Source organism: Tinamus guttatus, unplaced genomic scaffold, assembly GCF_059628265.1.
Source record: "Tinamus guttatus ecotype Peru unplaced genomic scaffold, ASM5962826v1 Tinamus_guttatus_pri_ptg001150l, whole genome shotgun sequence".
NCBI classification, from domain to species: domain Eukaryota; kingdom Metazoa; phylum Chordata; class Aves; order Tinamiformes; family Tinamidae; genus Tinamus; species Tinamus guttatus.
The window spans coordinates 2,495,922-2,512,440 of NW_028289684.1; the positions used below are offsets into that span (position 1 = coordinate 2,495,922).

The 16,519-nt window shown below is 63.9% G+C and overlaps 2 protein-coding genes across 3 annotated transcripts in view; one reads left to right on the plus strand and one right to left on the minus strand.

Annotated features, from left to right (window-relative positions):
- GSS (glutathione synthetase) overlaps nt 1-16,519 on the minus strand; it is an 88,609-nt gene that overhangs the window by 2,854 nt on the left and 69,236 nt on the right. The gene's annotated exons all lie outside the window — the stretch shown is intronic.
- Nucleotides 2,324-16,519, plus strand: part of MTCL2 (microtubule crosslinking factor 2) — a 29,009-nt gene continuing 14,813 nt past the window's right edge. The window contains exons 1-3 of one of the 2 annotated variants that reach the window (XM_088538734.1): nt 2,324-3,015; nt 11,727-11,951; nt 14,342-14,500. In XM_088538734.1, the coding sequence (XP_088394860.1) occupies nt 2,347-3,015; nt 11,727-11,951; nt 14,342-14,500 (1,053 nt within the window). In that variant the 5' untranslated portion in view covers nt 2,324-2,346. The remainder of the gene's footprint in view (nt 3,016-11,726; nt 11,952-14,341; nt 14,501-16,519) is intronic. The other variant, XM_088538735.1, reaches the window with a different exon arrangement.

Here is a 16,519-nt window from a genome sequence, read left to right on the forward strand (position 1 = left end):
ACGGCGGCGCAGAGCAGCAGCATCCGCAGCGGCGCCGCGCTGTTGCCTGGGGTATGAGCAGCTTAGGGGCAGCTCTGGGGGTTTGCTCATCCTTGCGTGTTTGACTGCAGCCCAGGCACCCGCATCGCCCTGCAGCAGCGCGGGGAGAAGGCGGGATGCTCCCTGATAGGGGATGGCGGAAAACCCAGAGCAGCCCCGTTGCCATGGCTGCGGCCGGGAGCCGCTCCGGGCGGATGCGTGTGGTTGGGGTGGGAAGCGCCTCCCCCCCTGCCCTCCCACTGCCACTAACACATGTAAGCCCTTAGCATCACACCCAAATATCGCACAGGTAAAGGGGGTGCCAAACACGGGCTGGGCATGAGGCGCACCTGTGTGTGTATATATATATATATATATATGTATATATATATTTTCCCACCCTGAGAATTTCTGGATTCACGTGGAACTTGGGGTTTGGGCTGGCACATGGAGGCTCAGGCAGGACCCCTGTGTGCTCGGGCTCTTGTGGATGGGAGCTGCAGCCAGCTGCTGCTCGTGTAGGGCTGCCTGCTGCGAGCTTTGCAGCATCTTAACCCAAAATGAACCTGACAGCCTCAGCAAGGGGCTGGAGCAGAGCCAGGGGACACCAGCATCAGCAAGGGCTGCTCCAGGTCTGGGCCTGATCCAGAGGGATGTTCAGGGGCCCAGAGCTGCTGCTTGCCTGGGCTCATCTCTTGATGCTAAGCACAAATTAGGTGTGCATCCACTGGGACCGGTGCCACAGGTGGCCTTGCTGCCTTGGCTGCACTGAGAACCCCTCCTTGGTGTTTGTGGGCACATCTTTTGTCCCAGTGTGCCCATGGCCACCCCACTTCTCCCTCCAAAATCATTGGGATGATGGGGCCAGCCGGAGGACCTGGCTGTGTGGTGGCCGAGGGCTGCTGCCCCCAGAGCCGTGTTCGCTGTCACAGAGACACAAGTGAGCAGAGCATCCCGGTGCTCAGGGATGTTCCGCGCCGGCGCTGGCCGCCGTCCAGGCTCGCCGGGCCCAGGGGGCTGCTTAAGCTCATTGCTCCTCTTTCAGAGCTTCGGAGAGCCGCCGGCCCTCACTTAATTCACATTTATTGAATAATTCCCGCAGGAGCAGCTAGCGCAAGACCAGCCTCTCGACCAGACACCCTGGCTCGTGGGGGAGCTGCAGCCAGGCCGCGGAGCCGGGATCGGTGCTGGATGCAGGGCCGCGTTAGCATCGCGGCTGCCCGCGGTGCTGTCAGTCTGGGAAACGTTTTGCAGCCCGTTGATCCCCCGCCGTGGTGCTGGGGCCTCGCTGTGCAGGGGTGCACATGCCCACCTATGTTGCCCCATCCCAGCTGCCCTTTGCACCTCCTCATCCTGACTGTGTCCCCTCAGCACCAGGGGTGGCATAAGAGCTCCTGGATGGGCTGTGTGCCACCCTGCTGCTTTCTGGGGCATCTAGGGAGCCTCCATCCCGGATACGTGATGCTGGACCCAACAATGCTGCTTGGGGCAGGTCAGGAAACGCAACGTGTGCCCCATCCTCATGGCATCTTCAGGACTCGCTTCCGGAGAGCCCCAGGCTCCTGCTCCGAGGCGGGAGCTGCGGCGGGGAGGACGGACAGGGAAGCTGCAGCTGCAGCGCTTGGCTGCGAGAAGGCGCCGGGGGGAGGCGGGGGGAGGCGCGGAGCAGCGTTTTTCAAACCCGGCCGTTGGGCGCGTGCAGCCGGCTGGGGCCGTGTTTGGAACTGGAGAGAAGCCCGTGCAGGTGGGCGGGTAGAGCAGGGGCCATGGACAGGGGCCCCAGAGACCTGAGCCACACGGGACTCCAGGGACCCTCCCCACGAGGGAGCCCCAGGGCACTCGGCCCCATGGGAGCACCCAAGGCTCCATGTTGAGGATGCCCCCAGGGATGTCACGGGGGACCTGGACCTGCGCCCCTGGGTACCCTCCTGTCTGAGGCTGTCCCGGGGGGACCCCCACCATAGAGGGGTGGCTGCGGGGACCACAGGGATGCTCCAGCCCCCCCATTCCCAGGGCTGCCCTAGCGACCCCAATCCGAGGATGCCCCAGGGGGGTTCCGTAGAGCTCGGCCCGCCAGGAGGCCGCAGCAGAGCTCCCCCGGCCCCGGCCCCGGTGGCGGTCCCGGCGCTGGTGCCGGTCCCGGCGCGGTGCTGGCAGCGGGCGCAGGGGTCGCTGTTGCTGCAGGAGCAGCCGCCACCTCCCGGTCCCCCCTCCCGTCGCCGCCTTTTGTTCGCCGCCCGCGCGCGGCCCCGCCCGGCGACGGGGCGGGCGGAGCGGCCGCGGCTGCCGCAGCCGGAGCAGCGGGGCCGAGCGGGGCCGCCGGGCGGCATGGAGGCCGCGGCGGCCGAGCAGGGCCCGCGGCAGCCGGCGGAGAAGAAGAAGAAGCCGCTGCAGCGGGCGCCGTCGCCGGCGCGGCCCAAGGAGGTGTCGGGCTGGTCGCTGGCGCGGAGCCGGCGCGGCGGCGGCGCGCACCCGGGCTCGGCGGCGGCGCGCGGCGCGGCGGGCGCGCACCCGCGGCGGGCGGGCAACGCCAAGGAGGCCCGCGCCGAGAAGCGCCCGCGGGCGGCGGCGGCGGCCCGGGCTGCGGCGGCGGCTGCAGGCGGCGGCCGGGGCGTCGCGGGCCGCGGCGCGGCGCGGGCCAAGGGGCGGTGCCGCGGCGCGGAGGGGCCGGCGCGGCCCGGCCCGGCCGGCAGCGCGACCGACAGCAGCTCCGAGGTGTCGGACTGCAGCGCCTCCGAGGAGGCCAAGCTGCTCTCGCTGGAGCTCAGCGGCAGCGAGAGCGAGTCCCCGGGCAGCGCCGCGCCGCCGCCGCCGCCCTCGGCCGGGGAGGCGTCGCCGCTGCCCTCCGAGCCCTCGGCCGCCTCCATGGGCAGCAGCCGCCTGCAGCTCAGCACCTCGCTCGCCTTCTCCGACCTCACCGAGGAGCTCCTCGATGGCGGCCACGACGGGCTGCTCCGCGAGCTGGACGACCTGCGCTCCGAGAACGACTATCTCAAGGTGGGCACGGCGTGTGGCGTGGCAAGGATCAGCCCCATGAGGGCTGGCATCTCTGGGCCTGGCATCTCTAGGCATGATCTGCCATGACGTGGGTTGCCATCTCCAGGCATGGCTTGGTTTGACCTGCCATAGCATCCCTGATTCGACCTGGCTTGATACGGTTTGACCTGGCATGGTGCAGCCTGGCAAGGCTTGCTTTGACCTGCCATAGCATCGCCTGTTGTGGCTTTTCATAACCCAGGCCTGGCATCCCTTGGCATGCCCTTGCATGGCTTGGTTTGACCTGGCATGGCATTGCCAGACATGGCCAGGCATGGCACAGCTCAGCGCAGCTTGGCCAAGTGTGGACTGGCTCAGCCCGGCACGGCCCATCTAGGTCTTGGAGGGCAGAGCGTGGCCCGGTTCAGGCCAGCACGGCATGACTTGGTTTGGCACAGCGTGGCTCAGCACGGCATGGCGAGCCCAGCCGAGCCTGGCTTGGCATGGCTGAGCACGCCGCGGTTCGGCTCCATCGGGCACGGGTGGCCGTGGTTTGCCCTGCCCGGGGTAGGATGCTCCCGCAGAGCTCCTCGCCTCGCTGCTGCCCTGCCTGCTGGCGCTGCCCTGCCTCTGGGGAAGGGATTTTCCAACTCATTTGCTTTCCGCTGGTTGTTGTACGTGCTGTCAGCGTGGTGCCTATCTGCTCCCTGGGGCCTTTTTCCAGGCGTGCAGCTCGGCTGTCTCATTCACGGGCGTATTTCGAAGGCAGGGCAGGTGACGTGCGTGGGGCCAGGACCGCAGAGCCCTTCTGCACGTGCTCGTGTCCAGCCTGCGTGGCTCGGCGTGGGAGACAGCAGGGTGAGAAGGAGCCGAGCTGCCCCCGCGGGAGGGCTGGGCGAGATGCTGCGTCTCCAGGGGCTGCTTTGCGTCCCTTGCTGTTCGGTGTTGTGCAGCTCTGGAGATGTTTGTGCAGTGATTTGCACTGCAGAAGCACCTGGGTGGAGATTCAAGAGCAGATACGATACCAAAGGTCAGAAAAACGGTCACAGGCTGATGCCAAAGTTTGTAAATGCATAGGGGTTTTAGCTACGAGGTGAACATTAGGCTTTGGGTAACAGGCTTGAAGATGCTCAGTCAGGCCCTTTGTCCATTAGCAAAGCTCTAGCTCACAGCTGGTGTCCAAACTCCTGCCAGAATTAGCACCAAGAGCTTAAGGGCTTTGATTTACGGAGAGCTGGAAAAATACAGATGAGATCCCTGCAGTTTGCAAGAATGCAACTGAAAACACTCATGTTTCTGTGCGTTGCATGGTTGCTTGGTAGATTTTTGCATGATCATCTTCATAGCAAACTGCAGGCGGAGTGGGGTTTGGGTGTTGTACCCATGTGAATAGTGAGAACGTGAATCCATAGCCAGGAGCAGTCATGGAAGTGCAGCTGGATCACGGTGGTGATGTTCTTGGTACTCTCTACGTTTGCTGCCGTGTTGTTTGGCAGATCCGGGTTTCTGCATCCCACCGCATGCCTCAGTGCGTATTTCGAGCACCGTGGAGGGTGCGAACCTCGTGTTTCCGTAGTGCGTGTTGCAGTGGGCGTAAAGCAGAGCGTGCTGCGTCACGGCGTGCTGACGGGTAGGTGCGCTGGGCCTTCTGCCGTCACCCTCCTGATGTGCGTGCTCTGCTCGTGAACGTGTTTTGGAGGGAAGGAGAGGGCCCTGCACTCCAGCAGGGCAGGAGACGGCCGCATGCATCCCTTGTCTGCCAACAAAAAAGGAGGAAGCTGCAGTATAGGTTTTGCTCAGCGCCTCCAAGAAGGAGGAGAACGTCCGTCTGGGTGTGGGGAGCTCCCATGCTCTGGCTCTTCTATAAATTAACGGGTTTGGGGCATTAAGGCACCACAGGGATAAATCCAACTCAACCCAACTAGGTCAGCGCAGGTGAAGCAGCTCAGCTGGGGACCCCAGTGCCAGAGGCTGGTGCTGGAGGTGACTCCGACCTTGGAAGCTCACCACCCGTTGGGTGCTGGTGAATCAGGCTTGTCAGGGGTGACAGATTTTCCTAAGGCTCATGAAAAGAGCCGAGGATCCAAATTTACCCATCAGAGCAGGGTAAAACTGGGGAATGGGTGAGACTGGTGTCCTGCTGTGGCTTCTCCCCTTGCCAGGCTCGTCATGTGCGTTGCCACTATGTTTTTGTGTCATCGATGAGCTCCAAAACGCAGCCGTCCCCAGAAAATCGCAGCACTCTGTCGTCCTGCCAGCTGGTGTTGTCTCTTTCCTTGGCTGTGATAATAAAATGTATATTTTTAAGCACACCTCACCCGCTGCTCTTGGCAGCACAGATTTGCTCAGGCTTAAAGAGGGCTTTTTTCAACAAAGGCTTTTGGTCAAAGTGTGGCAGTGCAGGGAGGGACCTCCGGGCTGCGCCTTTTCACCCTCCCCGTGGCTTTTGGGCCTGTCTTTTCCTCTTCTGCTGGGCGATGAGTCAAAATGAGGCTTCTGAGATTCTCATCCTCAAGCTGCTAGATGCACTGATGAAATCAGCAGGGTTGGGTTTAGCTGTTGTTTTTCCCCCCGGGGTGGGTTTTCCCGCAGCTTGGCCCTGTGCTGGAGTGTCCCTGGGGACTCTCCGGTGCTTGGGCACGGCCGGCGGTGCAGAGCCAGCCCCCAAATCCAGCACGGAGCGGGGCAGGAGCGGCGCCCTGGAAACCCTGCGGCTGCTGCCTCTTCCCCTTTCCCGTCTGCTCGGGTTGTGCCTCTCGCTCCTCCGGGCCTGGGCGCAGCGTAGCCGGTTGCAAAGGGTCGCTCGAAGCCCCCGTGCAGCTCCCTGTGTGCAGGTGGGCAGCCCTGCAAGGCCGGGGGGTGGCTCGGGTGGCTCCCGCGAGCCCAGAGGCGGCAGCAGCTGCAGAGGGACAAAGAGCGGCCGGGGGAGACGTGGCAGCCGGGGGGGATGCACGGCCCCTGTCCCGCAGGCACCTGGAGCGCGTCGGGGCCCTGCTCCGTCCCGCGGTGCCGCGTGCGCTCCGAGCGGGCGCCTGGATCGACTCCGCAGCCCCTTTCCCGCCCGTTGGTGCCGGTCCCAGCTGTTCGCCCGATAATTTATGGGGGCAGGTGGAGAGCTGGAAAATGTTGTTTTTTCTCTCCTCGGCGCACTTTGCTCGCTGCACTGATGGGGAGGGAAGGGTGACGGTGTTGGAGCTGTGGTTAATGCGTGTGAAAAAGCTGTGACACATGATAAGGTCCCTTCCCCATGCGCCCCTTTGCACGGGGGTGTCCCCCTGGGCCCCGCGTACCAGGTTGGTGGCACCTCGTGCAGGGGACGTGCAGCCCGGTCCAGCGCCGTTTCCCAGTGGGAGCCCAGTGTGTGGGTGTTTTCCTCCTTTCTTTTCTTTTCTTTTTCTCTCTGCAATTTGCAGCCTAATTCCCTTATCAGTCAGGTGGCGGCTTGGTGCTAATGGAAAGCTGCTGCTCGAGCTCTGCAGCCTCGGGGCAGGGAGGTTGCTCCTTGCTTCCGCACCATAATCCCCATCTCACCCGGCTCTGCCCAGTGGGTTCTGCTTGATGCCACAGCCCTGAGCATCGCAAAAGGGGGTGATGCCAAAACATGCGAAGCTTCCCACGCCGTTTCATTACAAAATGCCTGTTTTCCCCTGCTGCACGGTGTGCCGCGGCGAGGGGACGGTGCCCGCGGTGGCTCCACAGGCCGTGCTGTCACCAGGGGCAGGCGGGCGCTGCTTGGCCGTGTCCCAAAGCTGTTGCCAAGGCCCTGCAGTGTTTCTGCTCTCAGCAGCGTGACAGCCGCTGGTGTCGTCATTATTTGCCCGATTCTGAGCCCGCCGCTGCTTTCTGCCTCTGGAAGATAGCGAGGCCGGGCCCCGACGTTGCGTGGAGCGAGCACGGTTGCAAGCACCCAGGCTGACGCGTGCCCTCCTTGCCTCTTTCCGCTCAGAAAATGGCATTTGTTCCTGTTTTTTGACTGCAGCTGGATTGCTTGTGCCCTGCCTTGCCGCTCTGTAGCGGTCTCCCCGTGGAAGGCAGCTTCTCTGGGGACTGCAGAAGGATGAGGGTGTCTCTCACCTTCCTCCTGCAGGCGTTGATGGGGCAAACAGGCTGGGTTTTGTTCTCCAAGCCCGGCGCCCTGAGGTGTTGGAACAGCCCCGTTGGAGTGCAAGTTCCCTGCAGATTTTCCAAGACAGCCGATTTCCCCAGTAACTACTGAAAAAACCTGACATTTTTGCTCCTTTGTGTGTGTGCAGGAGGCAGAAGACTGAGTAAATGGATAAACGCGCTCGTGTTGGAGGTGCTGAGCAGCGTGTCCACGTTTCTCTCCCCGGCGAGGTGGGCTCTGGTCTCGAGCTCCCTTCCCGCGTTGGAAGGAGGCCGCTTCTCCCTTCCTCGGTGCCGTTCCCTCCTCCTGCCTGGCTCCCTCCTCGCTGGCCCAGCTCCCCTGCCTCCCTGCTCCTTCTCATGGTGTATATTGGTGGCACTGCCCTCCCACGGCCCCTTCTGCCCTCCCTGGCTCTCGTCCTCCTTGATTTGCCACCATTTCCGATGCTTCCTTTTTGCAACGCTCCGAATCGGAGGTGCTTCTGAAGGGGCCTCGCCGCTCCTGCCTCTGCCCTTGCCTTTATTTGCCTGTTTTGTTTTGTGTTTTCGAGGTGATGCACATCGGCTCCAGCAAAGGCGCTGTGAGGGCTCATCCGTGGGGTGGCTGGAGCTGATCCTGCATTTTCCCTCCTGACAGCTTCCCCTCTCATCCGACACCTTTTGTCTGGGCGCCTTTCCTGGCAGCTCGTTACAGCCGGGGCCTCCCATCGCATCCACCGGTGCCGCTGAGCTGTTTTGCTGCTGCAGTCTGGCCTCCCGGCCCCGTGCAGAGCGTCAGCTTTTCCGCTCTAAGCTCTCTTCCAATTTGCTGGCATCTCTCTGGCCTCCAATCCTAATCCATTTATTATGGCTTAAGCGAACAGCTTGTCTCCAAGGGAAGAGTGCAGTACCTCGAGCCGTGCTTCGTGATTGCAGGTTTGCTGCGCGCTGCTCCACGGATTTATTGGCATGACAGGTCCAGGCAAATTCCTGCCGTCAGAATGAAGGGAGGCACCGCTTTCCTTTCCCTGCCTGCTCCCTGCAAAAAATAACCCTCTGACTGAGATGCTTCTGGGCAGGGCACTCCATGAAAGGAGCGACTTGTTTGCATTGGATACGAGTGCCCTAAATGTGATGGTTGCTGCCATCCTGTGGGATTCCTGACCCGAGGGCTCGGAGCAGCATGGACAGGAGCAGCACGGAAAGGAGCAACGCGGAGCTCCTGCTCCCTGCGTTGCTCGAGCCCGTGGTTGTTTGATGGAGCCGTCGCTCCTGCTGAGCTGCCTGAGGAGGACGAGTCGCAAAGAGGAGCTGAGACTGTCAGCTCAGCCCTTGAATGGGACCCGCGCAGCCCCGTGTGCCTTTATGTGCACATTCGGGTCACCGCTCGTAGAAATTTGGTGATAGAAGGTTTCCTGCAACCAATTCCCGCTGAGTCCCACTCTGGGCATCCCACTCGCCCACCCCATGCTGTGCAGCAGCATCTGAAGGCCCTTGTGCCAGGCTGGGCAGCCCCGGGACGCCTTGTCCTGGGCACTCGCCGCTCTGGCTGCCTTTCCGCACGACCCTGTTCTTCCTGGCGCGGGAGCCCGCGGGCTGTAAGCGGAGCGGAAGAGGGATGCGGCCACCAGCCCTCTGCTTCTAGCCCTGGGTGCCAGCGTTTGTCCGTTGTGCCGTGTGGTGTGCTGAGCCTTGCGTGGCTCCCGGCCGCATCCCGTGCCGGCGAGTGCCAGCCCTGCCGCCCGCGGCATCCTTGGCACCGCGACGCCCGCCTTGGCAGGGCGACGTCGCCGGCGAGCTCCTGGAGTCTGCGGGAAGATAATCCCGGATTGTCCGATTGACGCTCCTTATTTGTCATGTAGCATTTAAAGATAACAGTGGGCGCCTGTGACTTATCCCCCCAGCTGCGTGGCCCTTTGGGGCCGCTCTTGCAGATGGGGCTGTGTGCGGGTCACCGGGGTGCTGGGCGCCCCATAGCCTGGCCGGGCGCTGAGCCCGCTGCGGGGAGGGAAGGGGCCTTGCTGCTGCCTGCATTCGGGGTGCTGGATCTCCTCACCAAGCGTGTGCCCAGGGTTATCCCCTGTTCCCTGGGGGATGCGGGGCCAGCAGCTGCTGCTTGGCTCGCTCCTCCTGTGCACGGGGCCAGCGGGTGCTGCGGGACCTGTAGCTGCACCCCTGCCTGGCGGGGCAGAGACTTGGTGCTTGGCCCATCCGCAGTGTCACAGGGCGCATGTGCTGGCGTGGGGCAACGTGCGCTCGCCCTGGCCACCGCTCCTCGTGTTGGGCTGGTGTTGCAGGCAGTCAGGCACTATCATTGGCGCTGCTGGGAGCAGAGGGGCTTCGCCCTGGTGTGGGGCAGCAGCCTGGAGACCCTCTCCTCACCTCTGCCCGCTTGGGAAGCAGGAACTGCATTTAGCAGCAAATGGAGATTTTCAGTGGCATGGACTTTTTGGCAGGAAAATAAACAATGCAAACCGTTTTCAGAAAGGTTCTGGATTTGACCATATTGAGGGTGATGGCTGTGGTAGGAGTGTGATTTCCTTGGAAGACTTGAGTTGAGGTTGCACTAGCAGGGACTTGGAAAGAGCCTTGGTCGGTGCCATCAGCTCTGCAGCGGCCTCCAGAGCCCGGAGGGGACAGTCCTTGGATGTCACCTGAGGATGCAGGTGGGTCTCATGGTGTTTGTGTGCTGAAAACCTGGCATAGTCTCTGGGTTGGCGTTGGTGCTGAGAGAGAACCTGCTCCTCCCGGCCCTGCAGTGACGGCCAGGCTGGGTCCCTGCGTCCTGGCGAGCGCCGCAGCGGTGCTTGGCACAGGCAAATGAGAAACTCGTCACCGTGTAATTTAATGAGGCCGAAGAGGTGAGAGGTGGCCCCAGCTCTGCAATTGCTTCCTGGTGACAAACGGAGCTGAAACCGCTGATGCCCTGAGAGATGAGGCCTCGTTTTTATCATTGGACTTGACGTGCTGGCCACGACGCAGCCTGTGGGGCTATTGTCCGTGTTCCTCCTTGGCTGCCCAAATCCAGCCTAATGGGCTCCTCCGTGCCAGCTTCCCATGTCAGAGGGAGTTGGGGGGCAGGTCCCAAGGAGGTGGGTGCTGTGGGCTCAGCCCCCTGGGGTGTCACTCGCTGTCCCCCAGGCTGCAGGGAGCTGCTACATTCATCTTCTCCCTCCCGCGGTGGCACCCGGGTCTGAGCAGCACCTTCCCCACGTTCACCCTCTTCCCCATCCCTTCCATGGGCCTGGTCCCGTCCAGCAACGTGCTGACCCAGTTTCTGCGGTTTCCCGGTGCGCACTGACCTGTGCGTGGTGCCTCTTGCCCACCCAGGGCGATTGGTGGCCGCCTGCCCTTGCCGGGCTGTACTGGCCTGGGGACGCCGTGCTCCATCGGGATGCTCGGTGGTCCTGTGACCGCCTGGCCCTTCACCTCTTTCGCGGTGGGCCTGGGACGGGCTCTTGTCCCCGTGTTGCCTCTTCTCTCCTCGCCTCCCATCTCCTCTGCGGGCTCCTTCCCTCGCCCGCGTGGCTCCCTCCTCTGACACATCTTTTCCAAGACGACCTACATTTTTTTTCTTGCTGGAGCTGCTGCCGCCTGCAGAGAATCCTCTCCCTGCCCCCATCATCCTCTTTATTTTCCTCTTCAAATATTTACAGGCGCTCGTGCCGGCTCCCCGGGGCTGCCTCGTGCCTTCCGCTCGGCCGTGCGGATGGAGGGTCCGTGCTGCCGTCACAGGGTCCCTGCTGCCCGGAGGGGCTCGGGGCGGCGCGGGGGTGCCGCGGTGTGCCCTGATCCGCCGTCCCGCGCCGAGGGTGTCCGGACCCTTCCCGGGGCGCCGGCGAGGAGCCTGCTGGGGTTCTCCATTGGCCAAACACAAAGCTGCTTGAGGGGTTGGTGGGATTGGCGCAGGGCCTTGGTGGCCGAGGAGCCACGTTGTGTGTGATGACTGCAGCTGTGCTCTGCGCTGGCGGAGCAGGACCGCGGGGATCCAGCGGCTCTGAGCCTCCCGTGGAAGAGGAGGGGGGGCTTGGTTTGCTTCTCTCCTTGCTGTCTTCTCAAGCCTACAAATAGTCAGTTTTGCTCCGTTCCCAGTGGCACCTCTCCCCAGGGATGTTCCTGGGGGCTCGGAGCTCTGCTCAAAAAGGACCCTTCATCAGTGCGAGGAGCAAGCTGTGATCTAAGGAGAAAGAGCCCACTACTGTGAGTGGGCCCATGGTGCGGCAGGATGTCACCCACTGGGGACGCGTGGGCAGGGAGGTGATGTGTGGGGTGGGCACTGTCCCCAGACCCTGATGCTTTGTGGCTCTGGGCTGCCTGCTGCTCCCTGGCCACCTCCACCTCTTGCAGCCTTTGCTCTGTGGTTGGGAGCTGGGGCACCAAGGCGAGCGGACAGCGGGCGTTTGGGCCAGAGCATCAAGTTTCTTCCCCCCGCCACGAGGACAGGGATGGGGCTGCTCGTTTTGAGGATGGCCAAGAAGCCGGGCAGCGCCCCGAGCTCCAGGGCTCTCGCTGCCACCAGCAGCGCAGGAGGCTGCAAGGGTCTGAAAATCTCGAGGTGGAGGAGCCCCTGGGTGGATTGGGGAAGGATTGGGAAAGCCAGTCACGTGTGTGCAGGGCTGTGGGGCGCTCTGACGCGCGTCTCCCCTCAGGATGAGATCGAGGAGCTGCGCGCGGAGATGCTGGAGATGCGGGACGTCTACATGGAGGAGGACGTCTACCAGCTGCAGGAGCTGCGGCAGCAGCTGGACCAGGCCAGCAAGACCTGCCGCATCCTGCAGTACCGGCTGCGCAAGGCGGAGCGCCGCAGCCTGCGCGTGGCGCAGACGGGGCAGGTGGACGGCGAGCTCATCCACAGCCTCGAGCAGGACGTCAAGGTAAGGCCGGGCCGCTGAGCAGCCCCGTCTCCCTTTCCCTGGGTGCCCCTGCACCTTGGTGGCAGGGGAGCATGGAGGAGAGTCCGGGCATCCCACGGTTCGGTGTGCAGGACAGCTGGGCACAGGCATGTTGGTGGGTCCCCCCATTGCTGGTGATGGCGGGTGGCCTGGGAGGGGACAGATGGAACAAAAAGCTGCTCACAGTTTGGGGGAACCATCTCTCAGTGGGGCATCACCGTTCCCCTCTAGCCATGGAGGACTGAGAAGGGAGGAGCAGCGTTTTCCCTCGCAGGCAGTTGAGGAGGAAGAGGAGGAGGAGGAGGAGGAGGGCTGGCTGTGCCGGTGCAGCCCGTGCAGCGAGGGAGGCTGCTCGGCGCCCCGGCACGTTCGAGCTGCCCGGGCGCTCCCTGTGCCGCCGCGAGGGGCTCAGGGCCGGGCCGCGTCCCCGGCAGCTCATCGCGGTGCCCGGGGCTGCCGCGGGGGCCGTGGCGCCGCTCCCCGACGCGCGTAGCCCAGGCCTGGCAGCGGCACCCGCAGCGCAGCTCCCTTACCTCAAGGGATAGGAATTCGCGGGGCCCCAAGGCCACACGAGCCTCGGGGACAGGGGAGCGGGATGGAGTGGAAAGTGAGACACAGGGGGCTGGGGAGGGGACAGAACTGCCATCCTGGGCAAGGGAAGCGCGCCAGGGCGGCCTTGCCCCTGCAGTGCTTGGAGGAGCTGCCGGTGGCTCTGGAGAGTGTTTGCCGAGCGCTCCCGCTGGAACGGCCGCCGGGAGGGGGTTGCGGCGGCGCCGGGGACGGCTCCGGAGCAGCTCCAGGAGCAGCCGGCAGACTCTCCCGAGCGCTGGGACACCGTGGGGAGGTGCTCCGTGCCGTTTGCACTCTGCATCCCTCCACCGTCCCCTCGTGGTGCCTGCGCAGGGGCTACCCTCCCCAGTCCCGGTTTTGGTGGGGCAGAGCAGGAGGCAAAGGGACAGCGATGGGGCAGCTGCTCCCTCCCGGCTGCCCCGTGCAGCAGGCTGGAGCCACGTGAGATTCCCGGGCAGCGAGGCCGTGTGCCCGGTCCTGTGCCCGACCCCTTCCCTTCGCCTGGCTCCCCCGAGAGCAGGTACCCTCTGCCCTGCAAGAGGGGGCTGCTCCGGGCTCTCCCATCTTGGCCGTCTGAGGCAGGATAGAGTTTGAACTGGAACCAGCAAGGTCCATGCACAAAGCAGCGCTGGAACCGCCAAGTGCCCTAGAAGCAGTGAAGAGCCTGGGCAGGAGCAGCAACCTGCCCTAAGTGGAGCTGGAGAGGCTCCTCCAGCGGGGCCAGCCAGGCTGGAGCCTGTCTCGTGCCACCTGGACCTGCCCAGCTTCAGTCCCTGCTCCTCGTGGGGCTTTCGGAGCTCCTGGCTGCTCGGGGCAGGGATACAGATGCAAAGCTCCAGCACCCCGCTCCGAGGGCAGCGCGGCGCGGGCACGTCTGCCGGCGCGCTCCGCGGGGCCAGCGCCAGCCTCTTGGCTGGGTTCCCGCACGGGAACGAGCGCTTTGTTCGCTCCCACGGGCAGAGCTCGCTCGCTGCCGGCCCCGGCCCCGGCGCTGCCGGCCCCGGCCCGCTCGAATCGCGGCAGGGCTTAGGCGAGGAGCAGCTGGGCGGTTTTTCCGTAACCCGATGCAGCAGCTCCCCTTTCCCCCCCGGGGCTGCCCGGGAAGCCTCCTGGCCGGCTGTCGTGCTGCGGCTCTCCTGGCTCAGCTCTCTCGGGGCTCGGCTAGTACAAAAAGGCAAAGAGCATCCGATGGCCTGGTGGCACTCCTGGGGAGCAGGGCTGTAGCAGGAGTGCTGCAGGCACCTCGGAGGGGAGCGCGGTGCAAGGGTGGTCACTGTGCGTGACAGAGAGGGCACGCACCAAAAATGCACAAGATCCCCCGGTTTCTGTGGTTTGGCTGCAGGCCCACCATGGCATGTGGCGCTTTGCCATGACGCTGCTTGTGGATGGTGGAGAGATGGTGCCCAGTGACCTTCCAGCTCCCACTTCCACTGGTACCGGTGTGCTGTGGGCCAGTGAAAGGCTCCCCATGTGCCCCGTGTGGTGTTTTCTTTGGAGGCCTTCTGCTCCCCGAGCCATTCGCAGCTCCTTGTCCTGGCTAGCTGCCCATTTGTTAAGATCTGCAGCCTGTGGCAGTAAGGATAGGCGATTGCAGGGAGGGCTGTGGGGCTTTAGCATGGAAAAGGGCCCATCCCTGCTCCTGGAGGACTCGTCAGCGGTTCAGAAACAGCTTGAGGATCTCCCTGGGCACCATCCATGGGCTACAGTTACATTCAAAGTTCTGCCCCGGTGCTCCGGGCAGCTGCAGTCCTGGCTCCGAGCGTGCTGCGCCCAGCACGATCAGAGCTGTGTTCTGTCCCCAGGTGGCCAAGGATGTCTCCGTGCGGCTCCACAATGAGCTGGAGGCGGTGGAGAAGAAGAGGATCAAGCTGGAGGAGGAGAACGAAGACCTGCGCCAGAGGCTCATCGAGACGGAGCTGGCCAAGCAAGTGGTGCAGAACGAGATGGACAAGCTCCGGGAGGTGAGGGACACACGGGGAGCGGGGACAGGTCCCTGGGGCGAGGATGGTGGCACGGGGGGAGCGCGAGGCGTCGCGCGGGCGCGTGCCGAGCGGTGCCGCCCGATGCCCAGCTGTTAGCGCCGCGTGGGACAGGCCAGCGCGGCTCTGCCCCGGGCGGCCCCGCGCGGCCCCGGCCCCGCTCGCTTTGCTGAAACCCAAGCTGCCCGGCCGGGGCGCAGCTGAAACCCGAGCGGCGCCCCGCTCGCTGCTCTGCTCCGAGGGAGGCCCATGAGCGGGGATGCAGCGTCTCCGATTGCAGCAGCACTCGGCACGGCCTCTCTTAGCGCATCCCCAGCAAAAATGGCTCTTCCTAAGCCTGGCAGCCCAGTGAATCGCCTGCGGTGGAGGCTGTTCCCTTGCCTGGCACAGTGCCCAGTGCTGCCCGTGTTTTGCCTGTCCGTGTGAGGCAAGGGGCAGCCCAGCTCGTGTGCTGCAGTCTCAGGTTGTTCAGCCTGGCTGGCGGCTGTTCCGTCCTTGGTGGCGGAAAGGCATCCTGGTGACAGCGAATCCGTCACGGCGCTCGTAACCCACTTCCCTAGTGCCCCGATGCCGCGTCCCCGGGAGCCTCCAGGCGCGCCGCTGGCTGAGCTGCTGTGACAGCGCTGGAGGAGATGCTGCGGCCGGGCCCCACGTGGGCAAGGGAGCAGAATCCTGCCCGTCCGCCTTCCCTGCGGCACCGCCAGGGACACACTGCCTGCGCCGGGCCCGGCAGCAGGCCGGGATGTGGCTTGGGATGGCTGGGGCTGCTTGTGCCCTTGCTGGGTTTGCACCCTGCGTCTCAGAGGCGGAGAAAGTGGGATCTGTGCGCGGGGTACCCGAGAGGCACCGGTGTCTTGCCCTGGCCAAAAGCCACTCTTGCCTGCCCTCCTCGTGCATCTTGACACGAGGTGCTGGGGTGTGCAGGGCAGTATCGTTGTGCATGGTAGTAAGGGAGACAAGTCCAAAGGAGTGATCGTGAATGCCTGGTGGTGCCTGCCCGAGGCTCCCAGCTGCAGTGCAGAGCAGATTCGCGTGGGGAGCAGCTGGGCTGTTTGCACTGGCTTTTAGAGCACAGCACGGGAGACGTGTCCTCCCCACAACACGCGAGACCAGAGGGGTTGCAGCAAACTGGCATGGGACCTGCTTGGAGCAAAGTCTAGTGCCCCAAGGAGCGATGAGCTGGGCCCTCTAGGGCTGACCCAGCTCCCCCACTTTGCGCCAGGAGAAGAGCGCTCCAGCTCTTGGAAGGAGCCCAAGCTCCATGGACCAGGTGCTGCTGGCAAGGAGCCCGCGTGGGTGAAGCAGAGCCCTGCAGCAGCACAGCCCCAGCGAGCCGGGCACTGGGTTACTCCCTTATTCCGGGGCACTAATTAGACAAACGAGCGACTTAGCGGCCTGCGGGCAGCTCCTTTCTTCTGGCTGTAGGGAGCCCAGCAGCAGCAGAGCTTGTTAGCAAAGCAAACAGGAACCTGATGCTGCTGGGGCAGGGCTGGTCTTACCCCTGAGGGCAGATTATTCTCCCTCACAAGTGGCTTTTCCCATAATTGGATAATCGTAGGGATGGGTGGTTAATCACTGGGTATTTGCGCCGCTGGTAGCAGTGGGATCCTTCCCAACGGGCGTCTCCCCAGAGCCTGGGGAGGCAGCACAAAGTGGGATGGGGCCAGGCACCCAGGTGCCAGTCGGGTGCATGGAGCTGCCCAGGAGGAATCCAGGGCCTGGGCACGGCCCCAGCAGTGAAGGACACCCAACCCAGGGCCCTGCTTTTGGGGTGCTCAGGGCCAGGCCGTGCACTCTGCTCCCCAGCGAGAGGGCCAGGGATGCCCGTGAGGCACAGCCTGCCCTGGGGAGAGTGTCTGCAGCAGCAGCAGCAGCAGCTCAGCGATGGTCTTGGCCTTAATAGGAAAGCCTGGATCTCGGTCCCTTGGCACAGGCAGCGCTTTGCATTTCACAGCTGCTTTCTTTGGCTGCTGCGCCAGCTTGGAAGGAGGTGGAGGGCGG